This window comes from Stegostoma tigrinum, chromosome 37 (genome assembly GCF_030684315.1).
Source record: "Stegostoma tigrinum isolate sSteTig4 chromosome 37, sSteTig4.hap1, whole genome shotgun sequence".
NCBI lineage: Eukaryota > Metazoa > Chordata > Chondrichthyes > Orectolobiformes > Stegostomatidae > Stegostoma > Stegostoma tigrinum.
In genome coordinates this window covers 23,026,544-23,047,404 of record NC_081390.1, presented here as the reverse complement: position 1 = coordinate 23,047,404, position 20,861 = coordinate 23,026,544, and the positions used below count along the sequence as shown (strand labels likewise).

The window sequence follows — 20,861 nt, the reverse complement described above, 5'->3', positions numbered from 1 at the left end:
CCTTCAGCTTCTTTCCCAACTCCCTCTCCCCACCCTTCACACCCTGGATGAACATACCCCGTTCTCTCTCTCCCCCTCCCCCTTCCCTACTCATTTCCCACTTCTCCTCTTCTCTCCCTCCCCGCACTCTCTACCCCTGTCCCTACCTTGTTTTCTGATTGAGTAAAACTGGACAGCAGTGTCACTTGTCTCCTTTCTGCAGGTGTCAGCTTTTGACCCAGACCGGGCTGAGAATGGTACTGTAGTGTATGCCATCAACCCTCCCAATCCATTCTACAGAATCAACAGGACTACAGGGAAAATCCGCACATCTGGAGTGGTGTTGGACCGAGAGAACACAGACACAAAGGATGCTGAGATGATGAGGAAAATTGTTGTGTCAGCCACGGACCGTGAGTATTTGGTGATCTTGTTAAGCAATTGAGAGAATATAGAATCCCTTCAGAGCGGAAGCAGGCCATTTGGCCCATTGGGTCTGTACTAACCCTGCAAAGAACGTCCCACCCAGCACCCTCCACCCTACTCTCCCCCACCACCCGCCACCACCCTATCCCTGTAACCCTGCATTTCCTACTTACCTTGCTGCACTGCAGATCCCCGGACGCTACAGGGTAATTTAGCCTGGCCAATCAATCTAACCTGCTCATCTTTAGACAGTGGGAGGAAACCCATGCAGACACAGGGAGAATGTGCAAACTCCACACAGAGAGTCACACGATAGTCGCTTTCCCTAGTGATCCATATCCATTTTGCTTATTAAATCAAGAGTAGTGCATTAACCAGGAACAAGCTTGTGGGCCTCCTGAAGAGGTTCAGAACAACCAGAAACAAGAAGGTGAGGGGTTTGGAAGGTCAATGGAACCCTTCAGTTAGACTCCAGCCTTCAGTCCTCAATCAAGTGCTTTGATATTGCGCCTCTCATAAAACGCAGCACGATTCTGCCCACCGCGTTATAGGAAGGATATTATCAAGCTGGAGAGTACTCAGACGAGATTTATCGGGATGTTGCCAAGTATAGAGAGTGTGACTGATAAAGAAAGGCTAGTCGGGTTCGGACATTTTGCACTGGAGCAGAGGAGGTTGAGAGGCGACATTATAGAAGTTTATAAAATCATGAGGGGTATAGATTGGGTAGTTGTCCTTTCCCTAGGATGGGGGATTTCAAGACCGGGCGAACATTTTTAAAGTCAGCAGAGAGAGACTTAAAAAAGACACATGGGGCAAATTTTTTACACAGAGGGTGGTTTGTGAGTGGAATGAACTTCCTGAGGAAGTGGTAGAAGTGGGTACAACGACAGCATTTAAAAGACATTTGGATAAGTACATGATTAGTTTAGGTTTGGAGGGATATGGGCCAGGGGCAGGCAGGAGGGGCTAGTTTTTTGGGATAATGGTCAACATGGTCTGGTTGGACCGAAGGGTCTGTTTCCGTGCTGTATAACTCTAAGACAACACAGCAAGGGATCAGGAGCTCATGACCACAACTGTTGTCACAGCGATGAGTTTTGAAGGCAAGGACAGACCATTTGCAAATGCATAAATGTGGATGCAGAAGATGGTGCAGAGAAAAGCTCTGAGATGGCAGAGCATTCAAAAACAGATGTATCTATGTGAGATAAAGAGAAGCATTGAAAATTCTTGGACTTGTCTATGAGGAAACATGGCTACTATTTTAACAGCGACTTCCTTATGGTAAAGTCATTTGGGAAGTGCTCACAACTTGAAATAATATAAATGTAAATCTATTCCTTCCTCATTCGTGTAGTTTAATAACAGCTATCAGTTCATCCTTGTTGATTGTTAGCAGGGCTATACTTCTTATTAGTCTCCACAGTAGAGCCCATTCTAATCCAAGCCACACACTGACACTGAGGAGGTGGCCAACAGATAATTCTCACCACTCTCTAAGGATCCATTCATAAATAACATGATGCAGTGCTGCTGCCATTGCACAGCGACAATTAATCAGAGCGGTTTTTCCTCCCTTCCCTGGCTGTATTTGAATGCCCAACTGGTGCCGACGGTGCATTTTATAACAGACTCCTCGCTGCATCAGGGAAATCATGTTCCTTCTCTTCTGTTTTCACACTGGTCTCCATGCCTGTCAGTCATTCTCTCGGCAATGCTTCAGAGCTTATCTGTTCCGTGCACTGAGTGATTGGCACCCCACTAATAGAGCAGCTTCTTACCTTTGCTAACATGATGTGTTGTCAATCAGAAGGTTTTGCCTTCTTTGTTGCAAGTCTGCTCAGCAGTTGGATTCATAATTGGGAAAACAAGCAACATGTGCCTTCGCTCTTGCAGTGCCCTCGCTGCACTCATTGCAGTTAAAATTTTGCAGAAGGTATGTTGACAAATACAGTAAACAAATTTCACAATCCCTCGAGTCCGGAATTGAAAGCTAGTTTTGGGAACAGTGACCATGACAAGCATTGTTAATTGTCGTAAAACCTCATTCACTAATTTGCTTTAGGTGAAGGAAATCTACTGCTATTATGCTGTTGAGGCCTTCGTGTGACTCCAGACCCAAAGCAATGCGGCTGATATGGGGCAGCACAGTGGCTCAGTGGTTAGCGATGCTGCCTCGCAGCATCAGGGACCTGGGTTTGGTTCCACCCTCGGGTGACTGTCCTTGTGGAGCTTGCACATTCTCCCCATGTCTGTGTGGGTTTCCTCCAGTGGGCCATAAACCCCACCTCTTCCTCTGTTACATTGATGACTATATTGGCACCGCCTCGTGCTCCCACAAGGATCTCAAACAGTTCATCAACTTCACCAACACCTTCCACCCCAACCTTAAGTTCACCTGGACCATCTCTAACACCTCTCTCTGCTTCCTGGACCTCTCTGTCTCCATCTCCAGCAACCACCTGGAAACCGATATCCATGTCAAGCCCACTGACTCCCACAGCTACCTCGAATATACCTCCTCCCACCCACTTTCCTGCAAAAATGACATCCTCTATTCCCAATTCCTTCACCTCCGCCGCATCTGCACCCAGGATGAGGCATTCCATTCCCGAACATCTCAGATGTCCTCGTTTTTCATGGACCGCAACTTCCCCTCCACAGTGGTTGAGAACTGAGACCCTGGACTGTGTCTCGTGCAATTTCCGCAACTCATCCCTCACACCCTGTCCCTGCAATAACAACCAAAACAGAATCCCCCTCGTCCTCACATACCATCCCGCCAACCTCCAGATCCAACTCATCATCCTCTGAAACATCCGCCATCTGCAATCTGACCTCACCACCAAAGACATTTTTCCCTCCCCACCCTTATCTGCTTTCCATGACTATCTTGTCTGCTCCACACTCCCCTCCAGCCCCACCACACCTGGCACTTTTCCCTGCAACCGCAGGAAGTGCTATACTCCCCCTACCTCCCCTCCACACCACATCCCAGGCCCCAAAAAGACTTTTCATATCAAACAGATGTTCAACTGCACATCTGCTAATATGGTATACTGCATCCACTGTTCCCATTCTGACCTCCACTACATTGGGGAAACCAAACAGAGGCTTCGGCCCTGATTTGCGGAACACCTCCACTCGGTTCGCCCAGCTGCGAATCATTTCAACTCCCCCTCCCATTCCTCAGACGACATGTCCATCCTGGGCCCCCTGCAGTGCCACAACGATGCCACCGGAAAGTTACAGGAACAGCACCTCATATTCCACTTGGGGACCCTGCAGCCCAATGGCATCAATGTGGACTTCACAAGCTTCAAAATCTTCCTTCCACCCACCCACCGCATCCCAAAACCAGCCCAGCTTGTCCCCGCTCCCTAACCTGTCCTTCCTCTCACCTATCCCCTTCTCAACCCTCAAGCCCGACCCCCTTCTCCTACCTACTAACCTCATCCCGGCCCCTTGACCTGTCTGTCCTCCCAGGACTGACCTATCTCCTCCCTACCTCACCACCTACACTCGCCTTTACTGGCTCCATTCCCCCGCCCTTTGACCTGTCTGCCTCCTCTCCACCTATCTTCTCCCCCATCCATCTTCTATCCGCCTCCCCCCTCTCGTATTTATTTTAGAACCCCCTTCCCCTCCCCCATTTCTGAAGAAGGTTCCAGGCCCGAAATGTCAGCTTTCCTGCTCCCCTGATGCTGCTTGGCCTGCTGTGTTCTCCCAGCTCTACACCTTGTTATCTCATTGCTTTTGGGATCTTTCTAAGCACAAAATGTCTGCCAGGCCTGCCTGCATAGCAATTGAAAGATTTCCATTTGGCAGATAAGGGGGAGGGGTTAAAGGTTATCGAGGGTCAGGAGGAACATGACATAATCAGGTCAGCCACGACCTTATTGAATGGTGTGCCAGGCCAGAGGGGCCGATTGGCCTACTCCTCCTGCTCCTATTTTGTATGCTCTCACAACAATGATTCCAGGAGATGAGGTGGGGCACCAATCTGTAAGAAGTGAGTTTTTTTGCCATAAACTGATTTCCAAGTAGTTTTGCAAACTAGGACGAAAGCAAGCTATACAACCCTAACCAACATCCCCTGTATTACATAAGACAGTTTATATATACTAAACTGTGAAGGCTTTTCACCATTTCAAACAGAAATGGGGAGAAATATCCTCACTTACAAGATTGTGACTGTTCGGATCTCTGGGCAGCACAGTGGCTCAGTGGTCCAGGGACCCAGGTTCAATTCCACCTCTGGGTGACTGACTGTGTGGAGTTTGCACATTCTCCCCGTATCTACGTGGGTTTCCTCCGGGTGCTCCAGTTTCCTCCCACAGTCTAAAGATGCACGTGACCAATCCAGTAGGTGGATTGGCCATGCTAAATTGCCCTGTTGAGCAGGCTAGGTGGGTTCATGATGGGAAATGCAGGGTCACAGGGATAGGGTGGGGGGTGGGGGGTGCAGGAGGTCTGGATGAAATGATCTTCAGAAGGTCTGAGGGACCCAATGGGCTGAGTGGCCTGCCTCCACACCGTAGGGATTCTGTGATTCTCTCTATCCCAGATAGCTGTGGATGCTCATTTCCTCAGATGTATTTCGGACTGAAGCTAATGGATTTTTAGACACCAAGGGAATTGAAGAATGTGCGGAGAACGCAGGAAGGTGAAATGGAGGGAGGAGGTCAGCCTTGAGCTTGTTAGGTAGCGGAGCAGGCACGAGGGACACAATAGGCAGCACCAGTGACTGTTTCTTGATGTCTAGAAGAGTCTTTTAGACTAGACAGGGTAAAGACAGGAAGGATGATCCTGGTGACTGGGGAATCCAGAACTGGGTGCCACAGTTTAAGAATACAGAATCAGCCATTTAGGACTGAGACAAGGAAAAATGCCTTCACCTGGTGAATGGTGTGTTTGTGGAAAGTGGTTGAATGCCAAATATTAATGTTTTCAAGAAGGAAATAGATATCATTCTTTGGGCTAAAGGAATCAAAGGGCATTGGGACAAAGGAGGGACAGGGGACTCGGATGATCAGCCATGATCCCTTTGAATGTTGCAGCAGGCTGAAAGGCCAAATGGCCTATTCAGTTCCTATCTTCTGTGTTTTGATGTTTCTATGACCTTGTGCTCTCTAATAACACAGTGTGGAGCTGGATGAACACAACAGGCCAGGCAGCATCAGAGGAGCAGGAAAGCTAATGTTGCAGGTGGGACTCTTCTTCCGAAAGGGTCTTCTTTTTCTGAAGAAAGATCCCAACCGGAAACGTCAGCTTTCCTTCTCCTCTGATGCTGCCTGGCCTGCTGTGATCATCCAGCTCCAAACACTGTGTTATCTCTGACTCCAGCATTGGCAGTTCTCGCTATCTCCTTGTGTTCTCTGTTGCCTCACCCAATTATTCTGTTGCAGGTGGGAGGCCTCCCCTACAAGCTAGCAGCAGCACCATTGTTACTGTGAACCTGCTGGATCTCAATGACAATGACCCAATTTTCCAAAACCTCCCATTCACTGCCGAAGTGCCAGAGGATCTACTGGTTTCCTCGTCCATTTTCCAGGTAAATGCTTCCAGGATGCAGTAAGGTCATTGCAAACGTCTTCCTTGATCAAAAATAAGCTTTGAATAACTGCACACCACCCATTGGGAAAATGTGTGATGTTTATGATTAAGTTAGGAGGTTTGGACTATTGATCATTGGGAAACTCTTCACTCTGTTGTCAGCTCTGCCACAGGTCCTAATGTACTTAACCCAGGCCCAAGTACATGGAAACTTTAAATTTGTGAAGGTAAGGAGTGAACCAATTCCAGAAAATTATATACTATATATACCCTTCTGAAGGGGGAGAATTGATGTTGAAACATCTCATCTTGCACCCATCAGGACAAATGCAAGAATTCTGAATTTCAAAGGGAACAACAATTTATATTGTATTAGAAAACAATGCTGGTTCACAGTTGACTTGCCAACTTTGTTGTAGAACAGAGATACCTGGGGGTTCAAGAACATAATTCTTTGAAGTTTGCATTGTGTGTAAACAGGGTAGTTAACAGGGTGTTTAGCATGCTTGCCTTCATTACTCAAACCCTCAAGTTTAGGAGTTGGAACGTCATGTTGAGGTTATACAGGACATTGGTGAGGCCTCTTCTGGAGTACTGTGTACAGTTCAGGTCACCCTGTTACATGAAGTGTACAATTAAGCTGGAAGGAGTTCAGAAAAGATTAATGAGGATGTTGGTGGGAATGGAGGGTTTGAGTTACAGGGAGAGGCTGGATTAGGCTGGGATTTTATTCACAAGAAATTAGGAGGTTGAGGGATGAACTTACAGAGGTTTCTAAAATCTTGAGGGGTATAGATAAGATGTCTTTTCCCTGGGGTAGGGGACTTCAAGATCAGGGGGCATGTTTTTAAGCTGAAAGGAGAAAGATTTAAAAAAGACCCGGGAGGCAGATTCTTACACGGAGTGTACTTCGTGTGTGGAATGAACTTCCAGAAGAAGTGGTGGATGCAGGCACAGTTACAACGTTTAAAAGACATTTAGCTAAGTACATGAATGAGAAATGTTTGGAGAGATATGGCACAAACACAGGGAGGTGGGATTAGTTTACTTTGGGATGATGGTCAGCATGAATGGTTGGACTGAAGGTTCTGTTTGCATGCTGTATGACTCTATGACTCTGTCTAATCAGCACTTTGCTCTCATGTGTTGTAAATTGTTGTTCCCTTTGAAATTATTTTACTCATTTATTATTTACCATGAGCTGAGTACTCCATGTTAGCAGCAAAGTGACTCAGGGCGTTAAGTGGTCCTGCAACTTCCATCAAGTTCACAGACCAGGATGCTCTGCCCTTCCTGTGGTCCGACATTCCCAATTGGAAGTGTTCCACTAGCAATGGAGGGCTCTAGCAATGCAAAACCTGGAACTTACTGAGTGTGCCTCGTGGCAGCAACTTGTTGCCCTTGAGTTTAACCACTCCTCAAGACACAGGTGCGCTTTCTGAAATCCGGAATGTTCTTCCACAACAGGCTGGGGCTCAGTTGAAAGTTTTTGAAACTGCAATTGATGGGTTATTTCCAGACAAGAAACTTGATAGTTCCAGAATGAATACAAGTTAGAGGTAAACTATAGAGATTAGCCAGGATGTAATCAAGAGGCTGAAAGGGCAATTTGTGTTCCAATGTTCATTTTGTTTGTCTTCAACTCCCCTCATAACATCACTGTCTCCCGGTCCTGAGGCCTCCTCTAGCTTTCTCTCCTGTCTCTCGCCCTCCAGCCTGTGATGTTTTGTCTTTCCCCTCCAGTTGGGACTACCTTGACTGGCCACCTCCTTCCTGCACTCAGAAAGAGTATTCTCCAGTCCCCTCCTCTCACCTCCCATCGCCATGATTCGCTCCCTTCTCGTCCCTTCTTTCCCCCCTCTTTCCCCCCCTTCTGATCCCCCCTCCATTCCACCTCCTGTTCTCTCTCCTGTTTCCCCCTCCTGTTTCCCTCCATTCTCCCTCCTTTCCCCCTTCCTGCCTCCATCCTTCCCTCCCTCCTTCCCTCCCTCCTCCCCCCTCCTTTCCCCCTCCTTTCCCCCCTCCTTCCCCCTCCATTCCCCTTCCATTTCCCCCCCATTCCCCCCTCCATTCCCCCCCTTTTCCCCCTCCTTTCCCCCTTTCTCCCCTCCTTTCCCCCCTCCTTTCCCCTCCATTGCCCCTCCTTGCCCCCTCCTTTCCCCCATCCTTTCCCCTCCATTCCCCCTCCTTTCCCCCATCCTTTCCCCTCCATTCCCCCTCCTTCCCTCCTCCACTCGCCCTCCTTTTCCCCTCCACTCCCCCTCCTTTTCCCTCCACTCCCTCTCCTTTCCCCCTCTATTTTCCCCCCATTTCCCCCTCTATTTCCCCTCCTTTCCCCCTCTATTCCCCCATTTTTCCCTCATTCCTTCCCCCATTCTTTCCCCTCCCATCCCTTCTTTTCCCCTCCTTTCCTCTCCAGTCCCATTCTTTTCCCAGCCAATGCCCTCCTCTGTCCTCCTGTAACCTCTGATCCTCTCCCTTCCTCCCCTCTCCCCTACCGCCTCCTCCTGGTTTGACCTGCTCCCTTTCAGATTGTTCCCACGTACAATTCTGCTTCCCTTTGTCTGACACTAGGTATCAGTGCTGGATCCTGATGAGAGCTCCAATGGGATGGTCATGTACTCTATGCAAGTGGGCATGCCCAGGTTGGACTTTGTGCTGAACTCCAGCACAGGATTAATCACGTCTACCACAGCGCTGGATCGAGAACGGATATCCAAGTACTATCTGAGGTTGATAGCCAGCGATGCAGGGCTGGTACCTAGAAGCTCCACCAGCACCCTAACTGTAAGGGGTAAGAACCACCATTCTGAAAAGTTCTGCACCAAGAGCACTGGCAGGAGAGCAGTATGCTACAACCCTGATTAGCCTTCTAAATTTCAGGAAGTGCCTTAAAGAATCAACTCAGTTTACCTGTGCCTAACACAGAAATTGCTGGAGAAACTCAGCAGGTCTCACGCACCTGTGGAGAAACAGAGTTACCTTTTTGAGTCCAGGACGAATCTGCATCAGAGCTGAGCCTGAGTTTCTCCAGCACCTTCTGTTTGCACTCGGGCTACACTCCTTACCACTTATTCACAGAAGTTTTTCACTTCCTGGGAGAGTGGGGCAGAAAGCCGAAGAAGATGTTTGGAAAAGCAAACAATTACTCCCCCATTGCTGATGTTGTATTGCGGGAGAAGCTCAGAGCTAAATGTTGGGGGCTCGCACGAATCTCACTGAAAATATACTTTGGTTCTAACTAAACAAAAGAATATAAGAAATAGGAGCAAGAATAGGCCATATGGCCCATCAATCCTGCTTTGCCATTCAATAGTCTTTTTGTGGACTCAGCTCAATTTCCCTGCCTGCTCACATATCCCTTAATTCCTTTCTGGTTCAAAATCTATCCATCTCTGCCTTAAAAACATTACATGAGACAGTCCCAACTGCTTCACTGGGCCAGGAATTCCAAAGATTCACAACTCTCTGCACTCATCAGGACAAATGCAAGAATGCCAAATTTTAAACACTCAATAAGTTCTACCTAAGGACAGGAGGGTATTGATTGGTTAGCAAATTGATTCTGATCAGCCAAGGCTTTGAAGATATTTTTCTTTCACTTGTTCAGATGCATTAAGATGTACCTCTGGACTTGAATGCAGATGCTCTGGCATCGGAGTACTAATGCTGCACCACAAAAACCTGTCAGCTATACATTTATAATTATTTTAATCAACCTGTTCAGGCATGTTATGACACACTTCTGGAGTTGGCGGGACTTGAACCTGGGCCTCCTGGTTCAGAGGCAGGGAAATCGCCACTGTACCACAATAGCCCCTTGGCTGAGGCTTTATATTCTTGACTTAGTCCAGAATAGTGCAACTTGTCTCTCTGAGCAAGGTCGGAGGGATTCGTTCTTCTGGTTTCATTGAAGCCCATTTCCTTAAAAATTCACTCCCATGATGTGGGTCCTGCAGGCTGGGATTGTCCATCCCTAAGTGTCCAAATAGGCAGTTCAGGTTCAACCACACTGCTGCAACACATGTAGGCCATAACAGGTAAGGATGGCAGTTTCCTTCCCTAGTGTACCAAATGGCTCTCCCCCAACCCCCAACAGTTTCATGGCCAGCATTGGATTCTTAATTCCAGATTTTTGTCAGAATCATAGAATCCAATACAGTGGCATTTGGCCTGCATCAACTCTCCAAAGAGCATCTCACCCAGACCCAGTCCCTTGTCTTATTCCCCTAACACTGCATTTCCCATGGCTAATCCACCTGGGCTGCACTGTGCTGGATACGACAGGACAATTTAACTTGGCCAGTCCACCCTAACCAACACCACATCTGCCAATTTCATACCTTGAAGAGATATGTACTTGAGTCTCTGGAACCCCATTACCTCGGTCTCCATGTTAATAGTGTAGTGGCAGTACCACTAGGCCATTGCCTTTCCTTTGTTGTTACTAACTTCAAGCTTGTTCTTTTTAATTGTTGTTTGTTTCAGTGCTGGACATAAATGATGAGGTTCCTACATTTCACCCAGCTACATATAACATCTCTCTCTCTGAGGACGTGCCCAGGGATCACAGGGTGGTCCGTCTGAACTGTAGCGACGGTGACGATGGCCTAAATGCAGAGCTCAGCTACTTCATCACAGGTGGGTCCCTCCCACAGTGCAGCAGGGCGAGGATGGCTTTGCAAATCCTCATCTGTCTCCACTCCCCAATCCTCGTCCCGTTTCACCAGTAGCTGTTCTATATTTTTGTTGTTGAGATTCTGCTGCCCAAGCTCTCTCTAGCAGAGATGAGTAAGCGCCGGCTGCTCGTGCAGCCTGCAATGTTTGTTCACTGCATGCCTGTGGTGCTTGTAATTAGGAGTCTGAATTAAAATGCTGGTGAGCAGAGAGCTGAGCTTATGCAATGTGTTAAGGCCTGACATTCACCTACATGAGAGCCAGGCATGGCTATTTTGCTTGCACCCAGCACAATCACTTAGCCTAAAGAATATCCAAAGTACTGCTTTTATATCTCTGTGAAATGCTGCTCCATTTCATCAAAAAAAGTTGCTTACTCCATTTGGGACAGCAGCTGGCCCCTTGAACCTTTTCTGCCATTCAATAGGATCATGGTGACTCTGCATCCTAACACTGTCTCTTCACTTTGATCCAGAGCAGTGACAGCCGTAAAAAATGGTGAGATTGTGGAACTTCTTATCATGGGGTGTTGATGAAGTGAATAGCCTTGATGCATTTGAGGGAAACTAAACAAGCACATGAGAGAGAAGGGGAGTAGGTGGCTCAGTGGTTAGCGTACTACCTCTTAGCACCTGGAACACAGGTTCAGTCCCACCCTTAGGTGGCTGTCTGTGTGGAGTTTGCACATTCTCCCTATGTCTGCGTGAGTTTGCTCCAGTTCTTTCCGCAGTCCAAAGATGTGTAAGTTAGGCAAACATGTGGTAGATGTGGGGTTATGAGGATAGAGCAGAGGTTTTGCCTTTGGGTGGGATGATCTTTGAGGATTGGTGTGGACTTGATGGCCCAATGACCTTGTACCACACCGTAGAGACTCTCTGCTTCTGTCTATGAATAGAGAGTTACAATTCGAGGTTTGAGTGAGAAAGGATGAGAGGAACCTTAACTAGTGCGTAGATACATTGGACCTGCTAGAGTGCTGTATATTCTGTGTAAAAATCTTGTAAATTGATTTACAACAGGGTAGAAATAAACCTATGATTTTCGCCATGTTGGCAGAAACTAACTGCTCTGTGTGTAATAGTGGATACATTTACCTCTGCATCAGAGGCTTGGAAAATTCAAACCCATCAAGTACATAGAATCCAGACTAACATTGCAGAGCAGCACTGAGTGAGGATTCCCAGTGGAGCTTCTAATAAAATGGTTTGGCAAGGTGCATATAAAAGATCACAGGGTGCTATTTGGAGAACTTTGGAACATGGAAAATGGAAGCAGAAGCCATCTACTCAAGCCTGCGAGGCTGGTGAGTGAGTTCGTATGTAGGAGCGAGAAGAAAGAGCTCCTCGTGCCTGCTCTATCATTCAATAAGGCCATCTCTGGTCTTACTGAATCCTTGAAACTACGTTCCCACCTACCCCAGATGACCTTTCACCCCCTCACTTAACTACAATCTGTCTACGTTCGCCTTGAAACTGCTTAAAGCTTCACCATTTTTCAGGGACAGAGTTCCAATGACTCTCAATCTTCTGAGAGAAGTAATTTTGCCTTATCTCTGTTTTCAATGGGCAACCCTCAATTTCTCAGCAACAACAATGATCGCCCCATAAGACGGAAAATGTTAAACCCTCAGGATCTTACATGTTTCTATCAAGTTGCCTCTTACTTTTCTAAATTGTGGAGATTAAAAGCTTAGGCAGTCCAACCTTTCCTCATAAGACAGTCCTCTCCTTCCATGTTTTAGGCTGGTAAGTCACCTTTGGACTATTCTGTCTCCAAATTGGAGACTAGATTTGTGCACAGTACTCCAGATATAGTCTCACCATCGCTCTGTGTAACTGAAGCATAACCTCCCTGCTTTTGTTTTCAATTTGCCTTGCGAAAATTGATAATACTCAACTGCTTTTCCTAATTACCTGCTGTACCTGCATACTAACATTTTGAAATTCACGCGCTAGAGCGTTCTCATGAGCCTTTTAATTCTTTGAACAATTTCACAATTTCCCTTGTTATGCCAGATCTTTAACCATTTACTTAATTTAATTAAATACTTTTGCATCCTCCTCACAGCTTTTTTTTTAACCTGTCTTTGAGTCATCAGCGAATTCCATAGTGTTTTTCCTTATGCTAGATATTAAGCTATCTAACCTGATGTTTCCTGCTTTCTCTTCCCCTTCCTTTTTGAATAATTTGCTATTGTCCAATGTGTTGGGACTTTTCCTGCATCAGGGGTGTTTTGAAAAAACAAAAACAATGCATCAAGTGTCTCAGTAGCCAACTCTTTTGAGATCCTAAGATGATCTCTTCTCATAGAACTGTGGAACCAATCCAGGGATCAGTCTGGTGACCCACTTGTTGATGGCAAGTATATCTGTCCTTCGTAAAGAGGCCAAAACTGTGCACAATACCCAAGTGCAGTCTCACCAAAACTCTATATAATTACAACAGAAACCTTGACTCCTCTACTGAAATTTCTTGCAAAATTGGTCAACATACCATTTACTTTCCAAATTGTTTGGCTGCACCTCTACTCATGAACAAGTAGAGGCTGGATAGACTGGGATTTGTTTCACTGAAGAATAGGAAGTTGAGGGGTGACCTTAAAGGCGTTTATAAATTTATGACGTGTAGAGATAAGGTGAATGGCCGGTATCTTTTCCCTAGAGTGGGGGATTTCAAGACTGGTTGGCATGTTTTGAAGGTGAGAGGAGAGAGATTTAAAAAAGATATGGGGAAGTTTTTTTTAATGCAAAGAGTGGTTCGTGTGTGGAATAAACATTCAGGGGAGGCTGTGGATATGGGTACAGTTACAATGTTTAAAAGCCATTTAGGTAAGTACATGAATAAGAGACTTTTGGAGGGACATGGGCCTAAGCGCAGCTGGGTGGAGCTAGTTTAGTGTGGGATTATGGTCAGCATTGACTGGTTCGATTGAAGGGTCTGTTTCTGTGTTGTATGACTCTATGACACCCAGGTCCCTTCAGTCATCAATGCTTCCCAATCTCTCACTTTTTAAGAAAGTAGTCGGCCTGTTGATCCATTGAACCCAAGTTGTGTTGATTTTTACATTGAATGAGAGTTCTTCACACCATTCATCAGAAAAGTGTCAGGGATCACTCAGTAAGATCGTCATTTGCTGGAATTGGTGCCCAGTGATAGTCTACTTAAAGCTGGCCTCATGATGGCCACAGTCAAGTATAGGCCAGCTAGAAAATGCCACGTTATCCAGGAAGACCAGGTTGTTGCAACAGATTGTTAATATAGAAATTCCTCCAACTTCTTAATCTTACTCCTTAGCCATTCGGAAGAAGACTTCAGGTATGCTCCACTTCTTCTTTTCTGAAGAAAGGTCTAGGCCCAAAACGTCAGCCTTCCTGCTCCTCTGATGCTGCTTGGCCTGCCATGTTCACCCAGCTCTACACCTTGTTGTCTCAGATTCTCCAGCATCTGCAGTTCCTGTTATGTCTATTCATTCATAAAGCCAAGTTGATGCTACCAATTCAGATCTTTATCTATGAAATGTCCAGTTATCAGACTTTAAACAGATACTAACATTTTCGCTGTAACTGATAACAGGCTGTCATGTCTGTAGTTCCCTGTTCTTACTCTGTCCCATTTCTTAATCAGTGGCATTACATCTGCTACCTCTCAACCTACAAGGATCATTCCAGCATGCAGAGAGTTTTGCAGAATGACCACCAAGGCATCACTGTCTCCAAAACTACCTATTTCCATCTGAACTCAGATAATCAACTCCAGGGTGTTATTGACCAGACCAAGCTCTCGATATGTATGAAGAAAATAGCCTGGACCCTAACTTTTTCTTATTTTAAAAGCAAGTGCCAGGTGTTGCATTCCTGATGCAACTCAATTAGTCAAGCTACAGTCTCGAAGCAAAACACAAGTTATTCATACAGTATTATTAAAAATACAAACAAAAGAAAGAAGAAATTGGAATAACTTCAGCCTTTTAGAAAATGCAGTAGAATAATAGAGTATTTAAATACTGAACAGTGACTGTTCCAACATAGTAATATCACATTAACAAGCCCTTGGCAAAGGCAAACTCAGTAAATAGTTTGTCTCGTATGCAATTGTCCTGTCCTGGAGGAAACACATCAAGAGAAAACTCTGAGAGAGAGAGAATAGCAGGGAGAGATGTACTGCAGCTTCCAAACCCATCTTCAAGATCCCAGTAACTGTTACTGAAAAACTAAAACTAAAAAAATCCGAGTTCTGTGGGAGCTTAACCCTATCCATTCAGGCTGCTTCTATCATTGCAACTTTAAAAAAAAGACCCAAGATCTTTATTGGTTTTGGAGCACACTGCCCATCACCTCTGGTACAACATTTCTTCATTTTAAAACAAAACAAGACCAAATACTTCTCTTGAAGTGTTGTCACAAGGGATTTTACCAAATTTCAGCTCCATTGAATATCCTGTCATAAAGTCATACAGCGCAGGAACAGACCCTTTGGTCCACCCAGTCCATTGCTGAACATAATCCCAAACTAAACTAGCGCCACCTGCTTGCTCCGTGCCCATATCCCGCCAAACCTTCCCTATTTATGTACTCGTTTAAGTGCCTTTTAAGCATTGTAACAGTGCTCACATCCACCACTTCCTCGGAAATTTCATTCCACATACGCACCACTGTCTGTGTGAAAGTTTTGCCCCTTGCATCATTTTTAAATCCCTCTCCTCTCACCTTAAAAACGTGCCCCCTACATTTGCAATCCCCCATCCTAGGAAAAAGACACCCGCCATGAGCCCAATCTATTCCCCTGATAATTTTCTACTTTGTTCTAAGTACTAATTCATTTCAGTTCCCCATTCCCTGCTGTTGCCTTGGTTCTCCAGTATTCCTGGGAGGTCTTGTTTTCCCCAGGGGATGCAATGGCATTGTGGCATTGTCTATGGGCTAGTAATGCAGAGCCCTAACTTAATGTTCTGGGGACATGGGTTCAAATCCCATCATAATGCAGTCATGACATTTGATACCAGTTTCAAAAAAAGTTAATGATGTCCATGAAACCAGTGTCAGTGGTCAAGTTCACAAATACCTTCTCAAGAAGGAAATGTGCCATCCTTACCCAGTCTACATCTGGCACCAGACCCATAGCAATGTGTTTGACTTTTAACTGTTTCCCAGGTAACATTTTGGTCCAGATAGCAATGTCCACACCTTGTGAATGAATGAAAGAGGTTTATTGTTTTTGTGGTGCCTTGCTGTGCGTAGAATGGCCGTTGTGTTTCTGCACCACTGCAACATGGTCACCTTCATTCCCCCTTGAAATCTTGTATCACATCAGGACTTATAGGCAATAATGTTTCTCAATGCCGTGTATTTAATTTATCCTTCCCTAATAAAACCTCACAGTTATGAATGTAAAGTAACATTTAAGTTGTTGTTTTGAGGAAGCTGTAAATACATCTGCACCGAGTATATCACTGGATCACGATTTCATTTAGATGATGTTTAGTGGGTCTTTAGATGATGAAGCTTTGTTCTAATGACCTAAGGGACTTAATCTTTCCCTGCAATGTGAAGGAAGGATTTTCATCGATAGTATCACCTTCTCTTAAGGCCATGTGTACTGCAGTGATCCTTTTTAAATTCAAATTCTGTTCATAAGGAAACTTGAGATCGGAAATTGGTGTTGGTGGCTCAGAGTAATTGGCTTTCAGATTTCTGAAAGTGAGATTCTGTAGATACTAATGATGCGAGGTGGATATTTTCCTGCATGAGAGAACAGTAAGTGAGTTGTTGTGATCTACAATTCACTGTCTGAAAGGGCAGCGGAAACACATTTAATAATAACTTTCAGAAAGGAATTAACTAAATACCTGATAAGGAAAACTACTGCAAACCTGTGGGGATGAGTTGAATTGCTCTTTGAAAGAGCTGATGCATTCACAGTTGGCCGATGGCATCCATCTGGACTGTGAGATTGTGTGATTCGAAATTTTCAACTATTTGTGGAAAAAAGGAGAAACATGTTGTGTTTTGTATTCTGTCAGAGTTTGTTTTCTCAAACTGATGGGAAGTGAACAGTGATTGATAAGTTTGTAAGGCTGATAGCCCCTCGTCTTTCTTATTCTTAGTTTGCAGCCATCACTAGCTAAACCAGTATTTACAAGGATCATAGGTTAATAAGTCAGCAATTCAGCTCAAGGAACCTGCCTCATCATTCAGTATACTTACGACAGATCAAACACAACAGTGCCTTTTATCCATCCCGTCCCCATAACCCTGTACATCATTGGTAATCTCATTCTCCATCCTAAACATACTCAAGGACTGAGCTTCCACAGCCCTCTGCGGTAGAGAATTCCAAAGGCTCACAATCCTCTGAGAAAAAAAATTGTCATCATCTCAGACCTAAGAGGCATCCATTACCTTTAAATTGTGCTCCCAGATTCTAGACTCACCAACTGTGGAAAATATCTTAGCTACATCTATCCCTTTAAGTGTTTTGTAAATGTCAATGACACCACCTCTTATTCTTCGAAATCCTCGAGAATACGGTCCCAGTATCCCTCTTCATAGGACAGTCACAACATCCCAGGGACAAGTCTGGCGAACCTTCATTGTGCTTTCTCCATTGCAATAATATCCTTCCTGAGATAAGGAGACCAAAACTACACAGCATTCCAGGTGCACTCTAACCAAACAATGGAAGCAAGATTTCACTGCTCTTTACTCAAATCCTCTTGCAATAAAGGATATCATTTCTTGAGGCTTCCTAATATGTTGCTGCACCTGTGATGTTAGCCTTTAGTGATTTATCAATAAGGACACCAAGGTCCCTTCGCACATCTACCCTTCCCAACCTCTTACCATTTGAGAAATATTTTGCATATCTGTTCTTCCTATAAAAGTGGATAAACTCACATTTTTCCACAGTATATTTCATTTTGCTGGTCCCTAATTGCTCGGAACACAGTTGAGAGTCACGCGTGTTGCTGTGGATCCGGAGCCACATGTAGGCTAGGCCAGGTAACGGTGGCAGATTCACTTCCCTTAGCAAACCCGATCAGTTTTCCAACAATTGACAATGATTACATGATCATCATTAGGCTTTTGTATTAATTAATTCTTTCATATTGATAGTGATCTTTAAAATCTGTAAAAGACCCAATGTGTGACATTAATCAGTGGAAATTATTATGTCACTGGCCTGGCACAATTATAGATGTAGTCATGTCACATTCCTCTCTGCTAATTTTGAGTAACTGCTTTGAACCGAAAGGGATTTCACAAGGATACATTGGACAAGAATAGCACTTTAAAATACTACTCACCAGAATCACTGCATGAGCGCTAAAATGGAAGAATGTTAAAGGTTGGTTTGACTTGAGGACGTTTGATCCGATTCTTCAGCCATTATTCTGGTTCCCAGTGCAGCCATTCTCCTGGCTGCTTTCTGCAATTGGAAAGTTGAATTTGAAAACTTGTATTGAAAGTTAAAGCCTGCTTTGAGTGGGGTTTTAGGGAGTCGGAGCAACAGCGTATGAGACATTGAAACTACCAAGCCTCATTTAAATGTTCCGATCAGCCTCTCACCTTGCACCAACAGAATATAGCATCAGTAATAACCGAAAACCCAAGTGCCAATCTTGAACTTGGTGTATCGTTCTAGGTGTAAACTCACTATGATTGGCCTGACTCTGGATTGCTTTTAGACAGCATTCAAGCAAGAGTAAAATATTACAGAAACAAAAAGGCCATTGGGTTCATCAAGTCAGTGCTAGCATTTTAACCCACATGATCTGTCAAATCCCATCTCGTTTTCTTGCTCAATTCTCAAACCGTCCCCTCACTTCTTCAAATCCCTCCACTGTGGAAGCAGGCCATTCAGCCCATCAAGTCACACTGGCCCTCCAAACTCCAACCCCCCCCCCCCCCATCAAAGACCCACAACACTGCATTTCCCATGACTAACCCACCTAACCTGCACATCCCTGGACAACTTAGTGTGGCCAATCGACACATCTTTGGACATGGGAGGAAACCCCATGCAGACACCAGGAGAATGTGTAAATTCCTCATTGTCGCTTAAGGCTGCAATCAAACCTGGGACCGTGCTGTTATGACACAGCAGTGCTGACCACTGAGCCACCATGCTGGCAGATAACATTCTAATACCCATCTTAATGATAGTTTGTAGTGGAGAATTCAAAAGCAAGCAAGAAGAAGAGCGTGCAGGGAAATCTCCTGAGTATCTTCAGTCAACACCAATAACAGAGAATAAATGGTGACCATTGCATTGCTGTTTCTGGGAGCCTGGTGGGTGCAAAATGGCTGTAGCTTTACACTGTTACAAAAGTAAATACTTTTGTGTCAGTTGTGAAGTACTTTTGAGCATTGTGAGATATACTAAGGAAATACAAGGCTTTTTTTTCTTCTGTCCTTACAAGTTAACTACCATGTGTCAGCAGATGTTGCAATGAATCTGTTATTAGCGAGATGTGATTGATGTTTTCTCAGTTGAGACTTTGTTGGTCATGCAGGACTCGAATACAGCTGCTTTCTGGCAATATCCGTGAAAATTGCAGTGTGACAGGGAAGCATACTTCAGATCGGTGAATCGATTCTGGCCAGCAGCAGTGGAGCTGGTGCAAACCAGCCCTGGGAAACTTTCAAACTTCCTCTGAAACTTCGTAGATTAGTAAAGAACAGTTCTGACTGCACATGCAACTTGGATTCCTGTGAGCGGAGCTTAAAACAAAAATCTAATCTCCCAGATTTCCCTGTGATTTAAAGGGTAACAGTGTGAAAGGGCTGATTGATGTTAGGAATGATACATGAATATTGCATTTTCTAAGAGAGAATGAGTGGATAAGCTTTTCCATTCTATCAGTGCAAATGTATAGATAGTCTGAGGGACATTCCTCTACAAACAGGAAAAACTGAAAGAACTGCGGATGCAGTAAATCAAGAACAAAAACAAAGTTGCCTAAAAAGCTCAGCAGGTCTGGAAGCATCTCTGAAGGTAAAAACAGAGTTAACATTTCGGGCCCAGTGATCCTTCCCCAGAACAGTTCTGAGGAAGGGTCACCGGACCCGAAATGTTAACTCTGTTTTTTCCCTTCACAGTTGCTGCCAGACCTGCTGGGATTTTCCAACAACTTTGTTTTTGTTCCTCTACTAATGGAATCTGTTTATGATGTCCAAACATGAACAATTGGCAACAAGAATCAATGGGCGAATGCATTATTGATGTTGAAAATAGGGGCTTCAGCTACAGATTCTTGTCTTGTTTCTGTGTTTTAAGAATAACATGGAATTTAACTTGAGCTGCAGGTTGACAGAAATATATAACTCAGGAGGGAGTCCTCAGGATAACTTCCATTAAGTTAGATTCACCACCAATAGAATCAGGAAACTGCGTAAGACATATCACAGGGCATGTAAAGCGTATGACATGAACTGTCTGTCTGAATTTTGTTACCTTTAGGGATCTCAGACCTGACTTATTTGAATGTTTCAAATCTTTGTTTAGCCTGAAGCCAACACCTTCTAAATAGTAATGCATCTTGATCTTTCAGGTGGCAACGATGATGGAAAATTCAGCGTTGGCTTTCGGGATGGAATAGTCAGGACTGTAGTGAACCTGGACAGAGAAACCCAAGTTTCTTACACCCTCATTTTGGAGGCTATAGGTGAGTAGCTTGTTCATGGATTCCAAATGTAAAAAAAAAGTAGGTCTACTGAATCCTCCGCTCCCAAAGCGGAGGGTTAGAGACTGCTTTGTAGAGCCTCTGTGCTCTGTTCATGACAAACAACTACACTTTCCAGTCACGAGCCATTTCAAATCAGCCTCCCAATCCCTGGGTGACATGCCCATCCCGGGCCTCCTCCAGTATGACAACAACGCCACCTGGAAACTAGAGGAGCAGCACCTCATATTTCGCCTTGGGAGCCTACAACCCACTGATCTCATTGTGGACTTTACCAGTTTCAAAATCTCCCCACCCCCGGCCTCATCCCATGACCAACCCTCCCTCTGATCCCCACCTTCTTGACCTGACACAACCTGTCCATCTCTCCCACCTCACTGACCACTCCCCACCACTGTCTAGCTGCACTCACCTATCACCACCCCACCTGCCTTTCTCAATCCCACCTCTCTCCTCCCTATTTATTTTAGAGCTCCCTTCGCCCTCCCCCATTTCTGAAAAACTCGAAGCGTCAACTTTCGTGCTCCTCTGCTGCCTG

At 45.0% G+C, this 20,861-nt stretch overlaps 2 protein-coding genes across 3 annotated transcripts in view; one reads left to right on the top strand and one right to left on the bottom strand.

Moving 5' to 3' along the window:
- Positions 1–20,861, top strand: part of cdh23 (cadherin-related 23) — an 807,091-nt gene that overhangs the window by 476,673 nt on the left and 309,557 nt on the right. Inside the window, exons 22-26 of the mRNA XM_059640347.1 lie at positions 203–392; positions 5,817–5,962; positions 8,539–8,758; positions 10,453–10,605; positions 20,192–20,305. Of these exons, the coding sequence (XP_059496330.1) occupies positions 203–392; positions 5,817–5,962; positions 8,539–8,758; positions 10,453–10,605; positions 20,192–20,305 (823 nt within the window). The remainder of the gene's footprint in view (positions 1–202; positions 393–5,816; positions 5,963–8,538; positions 8,759–10,452; positions 10,606–20,191; positions 20,306–20,861) is intronic.
- Positions 1–20,861, bottom strand: part of LOC125467598 (uncharacterized protein C10orf105-like) — a 122,024-nt gene that overhangs the window by 60,574 nt on the left and 40,589 nt on the right. For both annotated transcript variants that reach the window (XR_009443011.1, XR_009443012.1), the window contains exon 2: positions 17,945–18,066. The gene's annotated coding sequence lies outside the window, so the exon portion shown is untranslated. The remainder of the gene's footprint in view (positions 1–17,944; positions 18,067–20,861) is intronic.